The following is a 19,379-nucleotide window of genomic DNA, read 5'->3' on the forward strand; positions in this document are numbered from 1 at the left end:
AAGTGTTTGTCCAGTTGGTACAAATTCATAATGAATAATCCCTTTGATATCAAAGAAAGGTTAGCAACATTGCTGCAACAGGTTCGTGTACTTAATTGTCGTGTGGTCACTTCTGACACAATTCAGGTTGAGAGAAAACAATTTTGCCTATTCCTTTCTCTATCATTTTCAGCTCCAGCTTAAATGGTTGTCTGTTTTAATCACGTAATTTGTTTTCTAGGTAAAATCTCTTCTCCAATATTTCAGCCCTGTCCTTCAAGACCACTTAAGTCTGGCTTTTGAGAACTTGCCCTCAGTGTCCAATTCCAGAATGGACAGTGATCAATTCTGCAACAGGTCCCTGCAGGAACTCCAGAGAAGCAAAGAAGAGATGACTGATTTGTTTGAAATTCTGCTCCAGTCCTCAGAGGAGCCAAACTCCTGGTGCTGGCTCCTGGCTGAAGCACTGAAACAACAGGCTCCTATTCTTAGTGTCCTGGCCTCATGTCTCCAGGTGAGGATCATAAGAAGCCTAAATTAAGGACCCTGAGACCAATAGAAAAAGTGGGAAAGGATGGGGAAGGCTGATAATCAGAGAGGACATGGGGGATGATGACAGTGAGGCTCTAGCATGTGTTTCCAAGGTCACTGAAACTTTTTATGCTTCTCCAGCTTAGGATTCAGGCCATCTAGTGCACTTCCTTTTACCATGACATTTAGTAACTTAATAGGTCAGAGCCTTGGTTGTTGGTTTCCAGTCATATAGAAGGATGCTTAGGTAAACTGCCCACCACTTCCTCTTGAGCAAGGAAGAGGGATGCTCTAGACCAGGGGTGTCCAAACTGCGGTCCACGGGCCAACTGCGGCCCGCAATCCATTTTTTATTGGCCCGCAGCAAATTCCAAAAATATATTTAGTTTACTTAAATAAACCAGGTGAGGCAATACGTACTTCACCTCGAGTGAGGTGCCCAGCTGTTTCTGTATTTTACCACATATGGCCCTTGGTGAAAAACGTTGAAAAAAGTTTGGACATCCCTGCCCTAGACAGTCCCTTGGCCAACATTTCTGTGGAGGGCAGTCATGTTTTCGTATACTTACTGTTTCCCTGACTTCCACATATATCCTCTTAGTCTCTTGGCCTTTTGACCTGCCACACTGTACAGGATGGTTTATAAATGCCCCTTGGTTCATTAGAGTTTGTTTCATGCTTGAAGGCTTTTCAAGCCATTTTAACCAATTTATTGAGGTGACTTGTTCCAAACAGGAACCATCCCTAGCTGTAGCACTACTGGAAGTTTTCTCTGTCAGGTAATGTAGGCCCGGTTGTTATTGCATTTTGAAAAGTTCTTATCCAATGGCAGGATGCCAGTGCTATTCCTTGTCTCTGTGTTTGGATCATCACTTCTGTGGAGGACAGTGTTGCAGCTGAAGCAATGGGACACATTCAGGGCTCAATGGAGAGCCACACCTGGGACCTTGAGGACCTCTCAGTCATTTGGAGAACATTATTAACACGGCAGAAGAGCAAAACTCTCATCAGAGGTTTCCAGCTTTTCTTTAAGGTAGCAATAATCACTTCATTTCTTTCCTGAGTTTAAAAGTGTTACTTCAGAATATCCCACAGTGACTTTTTCAATTATTCCTATTCCTGGATTTTTTTTTTTTTTTTTTTTTTTTAGCCAACAGCAAATAATGATAAGGAACTATCATTTATTTATTAGAGTACTTTCTATACATTATTTTAGTGAAGTCTCATAGTAATACTATACTAAGCTAATGCAATATGAGGATACTATGAAGTGGTCTTGTCCTCATTTTACAGAGGAATAAACCAAGGCTTACAAAACCTAAGTAACATGCCCACGGGCTCAAAGTACTTTAGTAAGTGGTGTGCCTACAGTTCAGATCCATACTTCCTAATTCCCAAACTCCTGTCCTCTGACTGAAAAGCTCCCACTGAAGTGATGGAACTGTGTGGATTGAGGCCCCAGACAGCAGTAAATGGGCAGGTCAGTGGAGTCCATTATCCAGGAGTGTGTGTAGCACCATCTTGGAGAACATCCCCTGCTCATGTGTAGTGGACCGAGTATAGAATAGACAGAAAATGACTGTTGAGTAGGTGTAACTTCCTTTCTTTTTAACATACACAATTTAATTCTATGGAGCTGTCATTAATAGTATTTATTTTTTACTTTAACCTTCTCTTATATCAGCATTATTTATGAGAAAATAGTATTAAGTTCAGGATTTTGTAATTTCATTCAAATTCTTCTTCAAAGGATTCCCCATTACTATTGATGATGGAGATGTATGAACTGTGTATGTTCTTCAAGAATTATAAGGAAGCTGAAGGTAAACTACTGGAGTTCCAGAAGAGCCTCGAAACTGTAAGTTGGAATTATCATGCTTTCTCGCTGATCTGAAATTTGTTATAGTGGCCTGTTGTCTGCTAGTAGTCAGGATGTGGCAGCAGGTGAATAGCTGTTATGTGGCATAATTCAAACGAAATCATTAGTGGTGTCCCAGAGGTAGGGAGGCACGGCAGGAGTTGCAGTAGCCTTGCCTACAGCACCTTAGTTGCTAGGGATGACAGAGAGGTTTCATCTAAGGTGCTAACTCTGATCAGTATTTTGATGCTGCAGCCAAGCTCAGTGGGAAAGGGATGAATGCTATCTGCTCTGGATGCTAGAGCGGAGTGTGGTGGTACATCGGCCACATTCTGCCAATCCAAGATAGCTCCATCAGTGTTGAGTGTGAAGGGTGTCTAATACTACTTTATTCACGGTGACAGAAAATAATGGCTTTTTTCATCAACACTCCTCGTGGTCCCGTCCAAATGATGCTGAGCCTTGTGGTCAATTTCAGGCTGTACCTATCTATGCTTGGCTTGCTTTAGGCCTATTTATCATGTAAAACTAATTGATCCTATGGAAAAAAAAGTTATGAGACAGGAAAAGAATTAGCCTTATTCCTGCTTGGGGTTTTGGCACTAATGCCTTCTCTACCCCAAAAGAGCTCTATGATAAATGAGACAAAACTATACACTGATTCGTCTGACCACTACACTGTACACCTGAAACTCATGTAAAATAATATTGAATGTCAACTGTAACTGAAAAAAGAAACTAAAAAAAACAACTATATACTACCCAACAAGTATATCACAGTGGAACCTCAGTATAGGCTTTTGTTCTCAATCACATTGGTCTTAACTGTAGTGAAGATTTCAAAGCTGTGGTATTATTTGAAAATGCAGAATCAGATATTCCCAATGTTCCTACATAACAGAAGATAGGGACATTAATTTCCTTGGTCTATCACTGTCTATTACTGGGACCCTCATACCTAGCAGGTGTCTTCTTCTTCCTTTTTTTTTTTTTTGTGGTCAAATATACATAACATTTATCATCTTAGCCATTTTTAAGTGTATAGTTCAGTGGTATTAAAATACATTCACATTGTTGTACAGTCATCACCACCATCCATCTCCATAACTCTTTTCATCTTGTAAAACTGAAACTCTATAGCCACTAAACAATACTCCCTATTCTCCCCTACCCTTAGCCACCAGCCACCTGCAATTACCATTCTGCTTTCGGTGTTTGTGATTTTGACTACTCGAAGTACTCATATAAGTGGAATCATACAGGATTTGTCTTTATTTAGTATAACATCTTCAAAATTCATCCATGTTGTAGCAATATGCCAGGATTTTCCTCCTTTTTAATGCTAAATAATATTCCAGTGTGTGTGTGTACATATACACACACATACCACATTTTGTTAATCTATTCATTCATAGGTGGACATTTGGGTTACTTCCACATTTTAGCTATTGTGAATAATGCTGCTATGAACATGGTATACAGATATCTTTCCAATGCTGCTATGAACATGGTATACAATTTTTTTGGGTATCTACTCAGGAGTGGAATTGCTGGATGATATGGTAATTATATTTTTAATATTTTGAGGTACTACCATACTGTTTTCCACAGTGACTGTACCATTTTACATTCCCGCCAGTAGTGCACAAGAGTTCTAATTTCTCCACATCCTCGCCAATACTTGTTTTCTGTGTGTGTTTTTTTACAGTAATCATACTAATGGGTATGAGGCGGTGTCTCATTGTAGTTTTGATATGCACGTCCCTAATGATTAATGATATTGAGCATATCTTCATGTGCTTATTGGCCACTTATAAATCTGCTTTGGAGAAATGTCTGTTCAAGTCCTTTGCCCATTTTTGAATCAAGTTATTTGGTTTTTAGTTTTTGAGTTTTAGAAATTCTCTATATATTCTGGATATTAATCCCGATTTGCAGTTATTTTCTCCCATTCTGTGAGTTGCCTTTTTAACCTGTTGATAATGTCTTTTTATGCACAAAATTTTAAAATTTTCATGAAGTCCAATTTGTATATTTTTTCATTATCTGTGCCTTTGGTGTCATATCCAAGAAATCGTTGCCAAATCCAGTGTTGTGAAGCTTTTGTCCTGTTTTTTCCTAGGAGTTTTATATATTATATTTAGGTCATTGGCCCTAAATTTGGCCCTATTTGGAGTTAATTTTTGTATATCTTGTTAGGTAAGGGTCCAACTTTATTCTTTTGCATGTACTTATCCAGTTTTGCCAGCGCCTTTTTTTTTTTTCTTTTTTTAAGGAAGGCACAGTTCACAGTGGCCCATGCGGGGATCAAACCGGCAAAGTTTGTGTTACCAACACCCGCCGCTTTAACCAGCTGAGCTAACTGGCCAACCCCGTGCCAGCACCTTTTGTTAATAAAACTTTCCTCATTGGACTTGGCACCCTTGTCAAAAAGTATTTAGCCACATACACAACGATTTATTTCTGGGCTTTCTGTTCTATCCATTGGTCTATATGTCTGTCTTTATCCTAATACCACATTATTTTGATTACTGTACCTTTGTGTAAGTTATAAAATGAGGAAAGAGTCCTCTAGTTTTGTTCTTTCTCAAGGTTGTTTGACTATTCAAGATACCTTGAGATTCCATATGATTTTAGGATGGGTTTTTCTATTTCTGTAAAAAAAAAAAAAAATCATTGGGATTTTAATAGGGATTTCATTGAATCTGTAGATCGCTTTGGATAATATTGACATGTAGACATTAAGATTTCCAGTCTATGAACATGGGTTGTGTTTCCGTTTATATCTTTTAATTTCTTTCAGCAGCACTTTTAGTTTTCATTGTATAAGTCTTTTACCTCCTTTGTTAATTCCTAAATACTTTTTTCTTTTTGATGTTGTTGGAAATGCAATTGTTTTTGTAATTTACTTTTCAGATTTTCATTGTTTTTATATAGAAAAATGAAACTGATTTTTGTGTGTTGACTTTGTGTCCTGCTACTTTGCTGAATTCATTAATTCTAAATGTTTTTGTGGAATCTTTAGGGTTTTCTACATATAAAATCGTATCTTCTGCAAACAGAGATAATTTTACTTTTTTCTTTCCAATTTGGATGCCTTTTATTTCTTTTTCTTGCCTAAAAGCTCTGGCTAGAACTTCCAGCACTAATAGAAGTGGTGAAAGTGGGCATCCTTGCCTTGTTCCTGATCTTAGAGAACTGCTTTCAGTCTTTCACCATTGAGTCGGCTGTTTACTGTGGATTTTTTTTTTTTTTAATTTATTGGGGTGACAATTGTTAGTAAAATTACATAGATTTCAGGTGTACAATTCTGTATTACATCATCTATAAATGCCATTGTATGTTCACCACCCAGAGTCAGTTCTCCTTCCATCACCATATATTTGATATGGATTTTTCATATATAGATTTTATTTTATGGAGGTAGTTTCCTTCCATTCCTCATATATTGACTGTTTTTATCATGAAATGGTGTTGAATTTTGTCAGATACTTTTCTGCATTAATTGAGATGATCGTGTGGTTTTTTTCTTTCATTCTGTTGATGTGATATATATTGATTTTTGTATGTTGAACTATCCTTGCATTCCAGGAATAAATCCCATTTGGTAAGAGTGTATAATCTTTTTAACATGCTTGAATTCAGTTTGCTAGTATTTTATTGAGGATTTTTGCGTCAATATTTATAAAGGACATTAGTATGTAGTTTTCTGGTAGAGTCTTTGTCTTTAGTGTCAACATTATGTTGGTTTCACAGAATGAGTTAGGCAGTGTTCTGTCCTCCATTTTTTTGTTGAGGTTTGAGAAGGGTTGGTATTAATATTTTAAATGTTTGGTATAGAATTCTCCAGTGAAGCCATAAGGGCCAAGCTTTTCTTTGCTGGGAGATTTTTCACTGCTGATTCACTTTCCTTACTAGTTATAGGTCTCTTCAGATTGTCTGTTTCTTTGTAATTTAGTCTTGGTAGGTTTTGTGTTTCTAGGAATTTGTCGATTTCATCTAGGTTATCCAGTTTTTCAGCATACAGTTTTTCATAGTACTCTCTTATCCTTTTTATTTCTGTAGAATAGGTAGTAATGTCCCTACTTTTATTTATGATTTAAGTAATTTGAGTCTTCTCTCTTTTTAAAAATGTGTTGTTTAATTTTCACAGTTTTATGAGTTTTCTAGTTTCCTTTTGTTATTGACTTCTAACTTAATCCTGTTGTGGTCAGAGAAGATACTTTGTATGGTATCTTATCTTTTAAAATCTATTTAGACTTAATTTGTAGCCTAATATATAGTCTATTGTGGAAAATACTCCATGTGCACTTGAGAAGAATGTGTTTTTTATTGGTTCCTTCTGTCTGGTTATTCTGTCAATTATTGTGAGTGTGGTATAATAATAGTTGGAGACTATTATTATAAAACTGTCCATTTCTCCCTTCAGTTTCATCAGTTTTTGCTTCATATATTTTGATGGTGTGTCATTAGGTGTGTAAATGTTTATAATTGTTATATTTTCTTGTTGTATTGAATCTTCTATTACTATATAATGACTTTCTTTGCCTCTTGTAACTTATTTTGATTTAAAGTCTATTTTGTCTAATATTAGTATAACCACCTCTATTCTCTTTTGGTTACTATTTTCATGGAACACCTTTTCCCATCTTTTCACTTTGACCCTATGTCTTTGAATCTCAGTGAGTCTCTTGTAGATAGCATATAGTTGGATCATTTTATTCATGCTGCCAATCCTTGTCTTTTAATTGGAGCATTTAATTTATATTTAAAGTAATTACTGACAGGAGGGACTTTTTTCATTGTGCTATTTTCTATATGCCTTATAGCTTTTATGTCCTTAATTTCTTGCATTACTGTCTTCTTTTATGTTTAGTTGATTTTTTTGTAGTGAAATGTTTAAATTCCTTTCTCATTTCATTTTGTGTCTATTCTATAGCTATTTTCTTTGTGATTACCATGGCGAATTACACTTAACATCCAGAAGTTACACTGTAATTTTCATTTATACCAGCTTAACTTCAATAACATATAAAACTCCTTTGCAGCTCTATCCCCACCCCTTTTTGTTTTTGTCACAAAATTACGTATTTATACATTGTGTACCCCCAAACTTAAACTAACTCTTTTCAGTGCATTAGTCTCTTAAATTATGAAGAAAACAAAATTTGGTGTTATAAACCAAGTTGCAGTAATATTAGCTTTTATACTAATATTAGTTCTTTTTTCTTTAAATGTATTAGTCTCTTAAATCATATAAAAAACAAAACAAAAAACCATTGCTATAATAATACTAGCTTTAATAATTGCCCGTGTATTTACCTTCAAAGTACTATCTTGTGTCCTTACATTTTACTGTGCAGGACTCCATTGAGTATTTCTTAGGGTAGGTCTAGTGGTCAAGAACTCACTCAGCTTTTGTCTACATGGAAATGTCTTTTCTCCCTGAGTTTTCAAGGGTAATTTTGCCAGATATAGGGTTCTTGGTTGACAGTTTTTGTTTGTTTGTTTTGTTTTGTTAATTTGGCACTTTAAATATATTGTTGACCCATTGTCTCCAAAGTTCCTGGTGAGAAATCTGCCAATAATCTTATTGTGGATAACTTGTACGTGATTAGCCACTTCTCTCTCAATGCCTTTAAGATCCTCTCTTTGTATTTGAAAGTTTGATTATAATGTCTTAGCTTAGGTCTTTTTGAGTTCATCCTTAAAAAAAAAAAGAACCCAAAACGTTAATAGCAGTTTTATTTGTAGTAGCCAGGGACTGGAACCACCCAGGTGTCCTTCAGCAGGTGAATGGTTAAGCAAACTGTGGTGCATACATACTATGCGACCCTGTTCAGCAATACAAGGGAATGAACTAGATATTTACAACATCCTGGATGAATCTCCAGGTAATCGTAGTAAGTGAAAAAAAAAGGATTCCATTTAAATAACATTCTTGAAATGACAGAATTTTAAAAATGGTGGTAAAAGTTGTGGTTGCCTTGGATTAGACTGAGGATGTGTGGTAGATAAGGTTATAAAAAGGCAACAGGAGGGATCCTTGTGGTGATGGAAAGTTCTGTATCTTGACTGTGGTGGTGGATACAGGAGCCTACACAGTGCTGACATTGAATACAACACACACACACACACACACACACACACACACACGCCAGGAGGACAAGTAAAACTGGGAAAATCTAAATAAGTTTGGTGAGTGTTATCAATGTAAATATCTTGGTTGTGAGGTTATACCATAGTGTTTGACAAAATGTTGTTATTGGGGGAAACTGGGTAAAATATACAGAGAATCTCTTTTGTGTGATTCTTGGAACTGCATGTAAAGACAAAGTGATCTTAATAAAATTTTCAGTTAAAAAAAGTTAATTTTCTTTTCATCACCTGACCATATAGAGCCGTTTTCTTGTTTGTTTTCCATCAAAACCTAAGCCTGTGGTACACAATGTTAGCACTCACCATGGCAGTTGCTTGCCTTTGCTCCTTCTGAGTTCAGTGGGGCCTTGTCACTTCTTTGAGTTCATCTTAATTGGAGTTGAGCTTCTTGGATGTTTATATTCATATCTTTCATCAAATTCAGGTAGTTTTCAGCCATTGTTTCTTCAAATGTTTTCTCCATTCTCTCTTCTTCCAGGACTCCCATGATATGTAGTTGGTCCTCTTGCTGGTAACCCTCACATCCCTTAGGTTCAGTTTGCTTTTCCCCAATCTTTTTCTTCCTCAGACTTGATAATTTCCATTGTCCTATCTTCAAGTTTGCAGATTCTTTTTTTCTACCTGCTATAAGCTGCCTTTGAGTCCCTCTGGTGAATTTTTCATTTCAGTTATTGTACTTTTTCAGCTCCAGAATTTCTTTTTTGTTTCTTTTTAGGTTTTCTCTTTATAGTTTACATTTTGTTTACACATTGTTTTTCTGACATTCTTCACATCTTTTTTAGTTCTTTGAGCATCTTTAAAGTCTTTGTTTAGTGTATCTGTCATGAGGTCCTTTTCAGGGACAGTTTGTTGATTTTTTTTTTTTTCTTTGAAGGCGTCATACCTTCCTGTTTCTTTGCATGCCTTGAGATTTTCTGTTGAATGCTGGATATATGAATCTAATAATGTGCTTATTCTGGAAATCAGATTCTCCCCCTCTCCCAGGGTTTGCTATTTTTTTGTTACTATTTTTGTTTATTATTTTTTTAATGTCATAAGTTGTCTCTGTGCCGAGGATCAGCCTGAGTCTTTTCAGGCCTTTCCCTGGATATGTACAATCACTTTCTAATTTTCCTCGTATATGCAGCTGTTTTATGATGTCTTAATTTTTCATGTCTGACTCCTGAAAGAGGAAAAAGCAAAAAGTGAAGGGGGAAGAAAAAGGGTGCTGGTCCTTTAAGTCACCTGGAAGTCACTTAAACTGGAGGGATGGTGCTTGCAACAATGGGGGAGGTGGAACAACAGTGGCTGCACCTGTTTGGTTAAAAGCAGCAGTCAGATTAGAGCACAAATCTCTGAGATTTGGAAGACAGAGTCTTCTCCACCTCCTCTAATTCCTGTAAGCTGCGTGCAAGCTGCTTTAGGAACACCTGCATAGCTGCAGACAACATGGCTAGGGTTGAGGGATGGGTAGCTGCTACTGTGCACAGGACTGAAATTGACCAAAATTATAATAATTTACCTTCAAGTCTTACTCTGGAAATTGCAAACCTTCAATAGACTCCAGAGTTCCAAAATAGTTGCATTAGACAGTCTGCCAATGCAATAGTTATCTAGATGGGGAAACAGATTACTAATGCTTTCTACTCTGCCGTCTAACAGCCCCCATCCCCATTTTTAAGAAATTTTCTTTTTTAGAGCAGTTTTAGTTCACAACAAAACTGAGAAGCAAGTACATGGATTTCCCATCTACCCCCTACCCACACACATGCACATCCTTCCTCATTATCAGTATCACTCACCAGAATGGTGCATTTGTTACCAAATTAACTTACATCGACACATCATAGTCACCCAAAGTCCATAGTTTACTTTTGGACAAATGTATAATGATATATAGCCATCATTATAATATCATACAGAGAATTTTCACTGCCCTAAAAATTTTCAGTTCTGCCTACTCATTCCTCCCAACCCCAAACCTCTGGCAACCACTGATGTTTTTACTGTCTCCATAGTTTTGCCTTTTCCAGAATGTGGTATAATTGGAATCATATAGAATTTACTTTTCAGATTGGCTTCTTTCACTTAGTAATATGCATCTAAGTTTTCTTAACTGTCTTTCATGGGTTGATAGCTCATTTCTTTTTAATGCTGAATAATAATTACACTTTCTGCAGTCTATTTATCCATTCTCCTACTGAAGGACATCTTGGTTGCTTCCAGGTTTGGGCAATTATGAATAAAGCTGCTCTGAGCATCCCTGTGCAGGTTTTTGTGTGGACATGTTTTCAACTCCTGTAGGTAAATACCAAGGAGCATGGTTTCTGGATCACGTGGTTTAAGAGTAAGCTTTGTAAGAAACCACCAGACTATCTTCCAAAGAGCCTGTACCATTTTGCATTCCCACCAGCAATGACTAAGAGTTCCTGTGGCTCCATATCCTTTCCAGACTTTGGTGTTGTCAGTATTCTAGAGTTTGGCGATTCTAATAGGTATGTTGTGATATGTCATTGTTGTCTTAACTTGCATTTCCCTGAGGAGTTATGATATTGAGCCCTTTTTCATATGCTCATTTGCCATCTGTATATCTTCTTTGGTGAGGAGTCTGTTATTGGCCTATTTTTTTTTTAATACAGTTGTTTGTTTTCCTATTGTTTAAAGAGTTCTTTGTACATTTGGATAACAGTCCTTTATCAGATGTGTCTTTTTCAAATATTTTCTCCCAGTCTGTGGCTTGTCTTCTGATACACTTGACATTGTCTTTTGTAGAACAGAAGTTTTTAATTTTAATGAAGTCCTGCTTATCAATTATTTATTTCATGGATTGTGTCTTTGGTGTTGTATCTAAAAAGTCCAGACCATATCCAAGGTCATCTTAAGTTTTCTCCTATGTTATCTCCTAGGAGTTTTATAGTTTTGCGTTTTACACGTAGGTCCTGCCAGGTATCTTCTTATCCTTGCCCGACTGCCCCTGCTGCAGCCTGCTGTGGAGGGGCAGTGCAGCTGCTCTATCCCTGCCTCAGCCCTTTACTTCCATATATTTTTTCCTTTAATCAGTTCCATCATCTGCCTGCTGTAATCACTCTTCTTAGAGCAGCAGAGGTATGTAAACAGTAAAGACTAAGAAGTCATGTCTAATTCAAACTAATGAGGCCTGCTACTTGGGGTCATTTTCCTATCCATATTTTTAGCATTTGATTGAAATGACATAAATCCAGGCCTCTTTGACATCCTTCTCAAGTAATAGTCAAAACTACAAGCAAACTTGCAGAACCAGTTCAGCAATGTTAAGCAAGTCTTTCTAAGAAGTCTTTATATGGGAATTTCGAATCTTCTGGACTCAAGGGCAGGCTTAGAGCCTTTTTTGAGAAGTTCTTAAATGAAACCTGTCTGGTTAATTTCACAGCAACTGAGCAGGGCTATTAGTTTGGCTGTCAGTAACTGGGGGTATTTGCATCAGTTCACTCCGTAGTCTTTAGGTCTCTTTCCTATCTCTGACTTTCACACACAGTTCTCTACACCAGTACACCCCACAAAGAGATAAACTACACAGCTGCTGAGGAGGGCTGATTTTTGCCACTCTTCTAAGCCACACTACTGATTCCTGCCTTTTAGAAAGGACCTGCAGAAGCATTTCCCTTTGTGATAGGAGATAACTTTTGATGGTACCTTGGTTTTCTTAGATATTCCCACATTTGGAAGTTTTGATTTGCTGTTCCTGTGAAACCACTTTCCCTGACCCTCTGTTTTTTTCATAGCTTGAAACAGCAACCACAGGGGTCCACACTATCATCCCTGTCCCATGGCTGAAGGAGCAGGTGTGTTTTCTTTTGAGGCTTATGCTGCAGCAGTGTAGGACCCAGTATGAGCTGGGGAAGCTTTTACAGCTGTTTGTTGGAATAGAGCATCTCTTCTGTGATGGTAAGACAATCCTTACAATTAAGTTGCAGTTAAGAAGTTAGCTTTCTTAATCTTGAAAAATATTTAGAAGGACATTCAGGAAATTAAAATGCATATGATATATAACATTACATTTACAGTCTGTAATGGGGTTTGAAGAACTTACAAAACTTCAGTCATGCTTAAAGCGATCAAAACCTAGGACAACAGGATGTAACATAAATAATAGAACTATCTATTCATGCTAAGCAATTGTCAAATAGCCATATGTCCCCCCTGGCTAGCCTCTCCATTACCCTGTCACTGTCATTCTTTTCTCTGACAAGTAACCTTAACGTGTCTTCACTGTTCAGGGTCACAGACTTGTTTCAGAAATACCTAATTCATTTTGAAGTTTTCAGAGATAAACTGCACTTAATTTTTACAGGTGTCTCCAGACATCGGCAGTTTCTAAGCTTGTTGCTTATTGCAATCAATGTTGCCTTACCCTCTTTTCTACTTGTTTGATAACTTCAAGTTTTTAGTGAATGATGTTATTCTTTTACACTAGATTCAGACATTTTCACTCCTACAGTTATTTTATCACATTTAAACTCCCAGATGTTCAACTGGAGAACGCAGATTTGCACAGAACACTGACAGAATGCTGCCTCAGTGCCAGTAGGCTGTGGAGCTGATGACTGGAAAAAGGGGGTATTTCCTAAATGTAGTGTATAGAAGTTCCTTTTAACATGTACGCAGGTGTCTTCATTGATCTTTAGTAATCTTAATTTTTTTCAGAAATTAATTTCCTATTTTCCTTCCAGAGTTATTCTATCCTTAAAAAATTGCAAGGATTGTCTACATTGTTAACATTACTATAATGCTTTTATTCATATAACTAAGTTATTTCTATTTTTATAGAATATTTGTGTGTGTATATACCATGTATGTGCTTAGGGAAAAGAAATAGGTTTTTTTAAAAACCTGTGTTTTATCTGATGCCAGCAAAGAAACCCAGCATGCTTACACTGGTGCTTATTGGGCAGGATGTCTCACTGTCCCTGGAACTACCTAAATCAGATGACAGCTGCAGGTGACATCGGTAATAGGCTCCTACAGAATGTTTTCCCCCCTTTTATGGTAGGGTACATGTAGGCTCTGCACAGACTATTTGGGAGTGGCAGCAATCTCAGCCACATAAGTTGCTGGCAGAGAATTCCTAATGTTACTGATGATAAGAACTTCCCAGGGACGTCAGGAAGAGCTCAGCTGGGTCTCACTGGGCTAGTAGCTCGGTTTCTGGAGGAGCCAGTGATACGCCATTCTGAACACGATGGGCTGCATTAGAGTTCTGGCTATTGGGCAGCTGCAGCGTCAACTGCCCTGCAAGTTCTGTGTCTTAATTCACATGGCGGCTGCATTGAATGAATGAGTGAACAATTATAACAACAGATTTGTTCAAGGTAGGATAGAAAATCCAGAAAGAGATGGGACTAACCTGAATGGCCAACTCTTCCCCAGGTTGACTGAGTTGCTACTACATAGTAGGCACCCAACCTCTGCTCTGTGTTTAAAGCCAGATGTCTAGATTGATCCATGGGCTAAGCTCTTACAGTTCTTACTACATAGGAGCTGCCTATGGCTTCCTCTGCTAGTCAACCAGAGTAGAAAAATAGATTTTTTTCCCTTTAAACATAGTATTATGTTAAACATATTTCTCTGCTGATATTTCGTTACTCTTGAAATGCCATCGTGGCATTTTATTGATTAAATGTTTATATCCTCTTCTCTTTGGCACAGGTCCAGATGTAAAGAAGCTATGTGTCCTTAGCCAAATTTTGAAGGATACATCCATAGCCATTAATCATGTAATTATTACCAGCTATAGCCTTGAGAATTTTCAGCATGAATGTAGATCTATTTTGGAAAAACTGGAGACAAATGGACAGTTTGCTTTGGCCAGGAGGGTAGCAGAATTAGCTGAGTTACCTGTGGACAACTTGGTTATTGAAGAGGTAACATAAGTCTTTTAAGTTATTTTAAAAATCTTTGCTTTTTGAACCAGCATTAAACAAAGAATCAAATGAGATATGTAATTTATAGGAGATAAGGCTTTTATACTTTTGATACAATTAGTTTCATCCTGTTTCTACAGGATGAGCCCAGGAGGCCCATTATTGAAGAACATATGCTTTAAATGTAATGTTAGCTTACAGGATATACTGCAACTATTTTCCTTTGAATAGAATTAAATATAAGGTGGCTTCTCCTTGAACTCTATTCAATTGATAAATTTAGAATTGTTTTTCATACCTTAACTTTTCAGATAAACTACACAGGATCATCTGTAGCCAAGTCCCATGTTCTCTGACTTGATTTGGTGTTTTAAAGTATGGCAGCATTTATGATACTTCTTTATCTAGGAAAGACTAAGATTCACTTTGTTAAATTTCACAGATAACACAGGAAATGCAGACTTTAAAACACATTGACCAGTGGTCCCTGAAACAAGCAAGAATTGACTTCTGGAAAAAATGCCATGAGAATTTTAAGAAAAATTCCATTTCAAGCAAAGCAGCTACTTCCTTTTTCTCAGCCCAGGCCCTCGTGGCATGTGAGTACCCAACTGAGGCAGGACAGAGCAGCATTGAGGAGCGCCGTCTGCTGCTCACCCTGGCAGGGCACTGGCTTGCTCAGGAGGACCCGGTGCCTGTAGAGAAGCTGGAGGAGCTGGAGAAGCAGATCTGGCTCTGCCGTATCGTCCAGCACAGCCTCAGAGGAAACCAGGAGGAAACAGTGCCCAGGTTTTCTCAGCAGATCTCAACTAGTGGTGAACTTTCCTTTGATAGCTTAGCCAGTGAGTTTTCATTTTCCAAGTTGGCTGCTCTGAACACATCAAAATACTTAGAACTTAATGGCCTTCCATCCAAAGAGACTTGTAAGAACAGACTGGATTGGAAGGAGCAGGAGTCACTAAACTTTCTGATTGGGCGCCTATTGGATGATGGCTGTGTGCACGAAGCGAGTAGAGTATGCCGGTATTTTCATTTCTACAACCAAGATGTTGCCTTGGTGTTGCACTGCAGAGCACTGGCTTCAGGGGAAGCTAGTGTGGATGACCTGCATCCAGAGATCCATGCTCTCCTACAAAGTGCTGAGCTGCTGGAGGAAGAAGAACCTCGCCTTCCTCTAAGGAAAGTCCCAAGCAGTAAGTAAAGGAGATCAAACTCCCTGAGTTTTGGCACTGTCTCCAGGAAGAAAAAGGTCCCTTTTGATATATTTATAGTTACACTAAGTTAAGAGGAACTCTTTTCCAGGCAATCCATAAACTAGGTAATTAACTAGTCAGTGAAGGAGAAACACCTATGTCTTTTAACTAGCAGTGTATCAAAATTAGAGGGAATCCTATCTGACTTATAATGAGTTCATTGAAATTTATTCTATACAAATAATCATGTTTCCAATTGTACATTAGTATATAGAAATATGGTTGATTTTTATGTTAACCTTGTATCCTGTGACCTTGCTAAACTCGATTATCTTAGGAGTTTACTTGTAGATTCCTTGGGATTTTCCACAGAGACAATCATGTATATAAGTAGAGAGTGCTATTTCCACCTTTCCAGTCTTTTGTTTGCCTTTTGTATGCCTTCTGTTCTTTTTCTTGCTTTATTGCACTGGCTAGGACTTCCAGTATGATGTTGGATATAAATGGTCAGAGTGGACATCCATACCTTGTTACTTATCTTAGGGAAAAAGCATTCAATCTTTTACCGTTAGGTATGATATTCATGTTTTGAAGATATGCTTTGTTATTTTGAGGGTATTTCCTTCTATTCATAGTTTGCTGAGAGTTTTTGTCATAAGTTATTGTTGAATTTTGTCATGTTTTTTCTGTATCCATTGATATGATCATGTGTTTTTTTTTCTTCTTTACACTGTTAATATGTTGGATTACACTAATTGCTTTTTTAATATTGATCCAGCTTTGTAGTCCCAGGATAAAGCCCACTTGGTCATGGTGTGTTATTCTGTATTGATATATTAACTGGAATCAATGAGAATTTTTTGCATTTATGTTCATGAGGAATATTAATCTGTATTGTTTTGTATTGTCTTTGTCTCATTTTTGTATCATGATAATGCTGGTTTCATGAGTTGGAAAGTACTCCCTCCTCTTCTGTTTTTCTGGAAAACATTATGTGGAATTGGTATTATTTCTTTAAATGTTTAGTAGAACTTAACCAGCAAAACTATTTGAACCTGAAGATTTCTTTTTGGAATATTTTTAAATATGAATTTAATGTCCTTCATACTTGTATAACTCTTCAGGTTATCTTTTTCATCTTGCGTGAATTTTGGTAGTTTGTGGGTTTTGAGGAAACTTTTTTTCCTGCCTGTTAGGTTATTTGAACATTTTTTACTCTTCCATTTTAGTTTATTGTGACTTTGACAACATATCTTTGTATAGTTCTTTTCAGTTGTTTGCTTTAGGGATTATATTATACCTTATTAACTTTTCAGTCTAATCAAAGTCAATATTTTACCACCTCAACTGGAATGCAGAACCCTTACCACATAGAGATCACTTTACTTCTCTCCCTTTATATCCAAGTTGTTTTATTGCATTATATCTACATACATTGGAAACCCTATCAAACAATGCTAATCTTTGCTTTCAACCAAAAAAAGAAATGTATTTTTTTCTTTTTCTTTATTAGTTTCAGGTGTATATAAAACAATGTAATAGACATTTCACCTGTCACAAAGTGATAACCCCTTTCCCCCAATCTGCTGCCCCTCTGACATTGTATATATTACAATTCCATTGTCTCAATTCCCTATGTTGTACTCCATATCCTGTGACTATATATATATTAAATTATAGTTCACATACAATATTATTCAGCTTCAGTTTCAGGTGTACAATGCAGTGGTCAAGCATCTACTCCATCATGAAGTGGTCTTTCTAATAAGATATGTGCCCGTCTGACACCCTATAAAATCTTTGCAGCATTATTGATTAATTCCCCAAACTGTCTTTCATATCCCCGTGGCAATATTGTAGTTACCAATTTATGCTGTCTAATCCCTTCCCCTTCTCCCTCATCCCCTTTTAGCAACCATCAGTTTTTCCTTTATATCTCTGAGACTATTTCTATTTACTTTGCTCATTTATTCAGTTCTTTAGATTCCACAGATAAGTGAGATCATATGGTATTTGTCTTTCTCCAACTGACTTATTTCACTTAGCATAAGGTTCTCTAGGTCCATCCATATCGTTGCACAAAAAATATATTTTTAAAACTCAAGAGGAAAATAATTTATTATATTTACTCAGATAGTTACAACTTTTACTGCCCTTCCCTCATTCCTGACATTTCGAGTTTCCTTCTGGTTTCTTTTTCCTTCTGTCTGAAGGACTTTCCTTAGTAATTATTTTAGAGTTTTCTGCTACCAACAGATTCTCTTAGTTTTTCTTCATTAGTTTTTCTTCATCTAAGAATGTCTCTATTTCACTTTCATTTCTGAAGGATGATTTTTGGATATAGAAAATTCACTATTTTCTTTCAGCAGTTAAAAATATTGTTCCACTTCCTTTTGACCTCCATGGTAGCTGATGAATAATCTGCAGTAATTTGAATCATTTTACCCCCAGTAGATAATGCATTTTTCTCTGGTTGCTTCCAAGTATTTTTTCTGTCTTTAGTCTTCAGCAGTTAGCTTCCAATGTGATGAGGCATGTGTTTCCTGGGTTTATCCTATTTGGGGTTCAGTGAACTTCTTGAACAAGTAGGTTTGTGTGTTCCACCAAATTTAAGTTGTTTTCAGACATTATTTTTTTCAAATATTTTTTCAGCACCACTCTTACTCCTCTCCTTCTGGGACTCCAATAGCATGAATCGTAGAACTTTTGTTAGTGTCTCACAAGTCCCTGAGGCTTTGTTCAACTTTTTTTCCAATCTTTTTTTCTCTCTGTTGTTCATATTGGATAATTTCTGTTTGTTTATCTTCAGTTTCACTGATTCTTTTCTCTGGCATTTCCATTCTGTTGAGATTTTTCATTTCTGTGATTTTTAAATTTCAGTTATTTTTTAGTTCTAAAATTTCCATTTTATTCTTTATACCTTCCATTTCTTTGCTGAGACTTTTTTTGTTTCAAGAGCATTCATAATTGCTTATTGCTGTAAAGCGTTATCAGATAATTTCAACATTTGTGTCACTTTAGTGCTGAGTGTCATCTGTTGTCTTTTCTCATATGAGTTGAGATTTTCCTGTATTTTTGTATGCTGAGTAATTTTGCGTTGCGTCCTGGACAGTTTGAATAGTATGTTATGAAACTCTAGGTCTTATTTAAATCCTATGGAGAATGTTGATGCTTTTTTAGCAGGCAATTGACCTGGTAGGTTCCGGCTACAAGTTCTAACCTACTTTCTGTAGGCTGTGGGTCAGTTCAATTTTCAGATCCTTCCTGGTACTATTCAGATCCATCCCATGTATGTGCCATCCTGTGGTCAGTCTGTGACATGGATGGTGGTTTATTTGTTAATTTAGTTCTCAGAATCTTTGATATGCTGATGAGGAGCAGAGCTATACATGCAAAGCCCAGGAGCCCTAGCGTTTATAAACACCTTTGTATTGCTTTCCTGAATCTCTCTCCCAAGTACTTTTGGGTTCCCTGAAGCTTCCCTTTTCATTCCTCTGGCCCAAAGCTGGAGGTTTAGTTACCCCATGCTGTCATGCCCTTCCCTGCCTGCATCCAGGGCCAACTGACAGGAGGATAATGCAAAAAGGAAAGGGTTCACTCCACCCTCTTGGGACCAGAGCCCCTCTAATCTAAGAAAAACGTTCCTCTCTGAGTTTTGGCTCTTGCCAGCTGCTGCTGCGGCCTCTACCACCACAGCCAAGGGGTTGCTTAGGAGTTGACATGAGAGAGAATGAGCATTAGGCATTCCCTTTTCCACTCCTTGAGCCCACAGTAGAGGGC

At 37.1% G+C, this 19,379-nt stretch overlaps 1 protein-coding gene across 2 annotated transcripts in view; it reads left to right on the forward strand.

Annotated features, from left to right (window-relative positions):
• SPG11 (SPG11 vesicle trafficking associated, spatacsin) overlaps window positions 1-19,379 on the forward strand; it is a 76,872-nt gene that overhangs the window by 47,315 nt on the left and 10,178 nt on the right. For both annotated transcript variants that reach the window (XR_012494767.1, XM_019725312.2), the window contains exons 25-30: window positions 221-493; window positions 1,343-1,543; window positions 2,261-2,368; window positions 12,268-12,430; window positions 14,192-14,406; window positions 14,849-15,599. Coding sequence is in view for 1 of the 2 variants with exons in the window: in XM_019725312.2 (XP_019580871.2) it covers window positions 221-493; window positions 1,343-1,543; window positions 2,261-2,368; window positions 12,268-12,430; window positions 14,192-14,406; window positions 14,849-15,599 (1,711 nt within the window). In the remaining variant the exon portion in view is untranslated. The remainder of the gene's footprint in view (window positions 1-220; window positions 494-1,342; window positions 1,544-2,260; window positions 2,369-12,267; window positions 12,431-14,191; window positions 14,407-14,848; window positions 15,600-19,379) is intronic.

The sequence above is a fragment of the Rhinolophus sinicus genome, linkage group LG03, assembly GCF_036562045.2.
Source record: "Rhinolophus sinicus isolate RSC01 linkage group LG03, ASM3656204v1, whole genome shotgun sequence".
Lineage (NCBI taxonomy): Eukaryota > Metazoa > Chordata > Mammalia > Chiroptera > Rhinolophidae > Rhinolophus > Rhinolophus sinicus.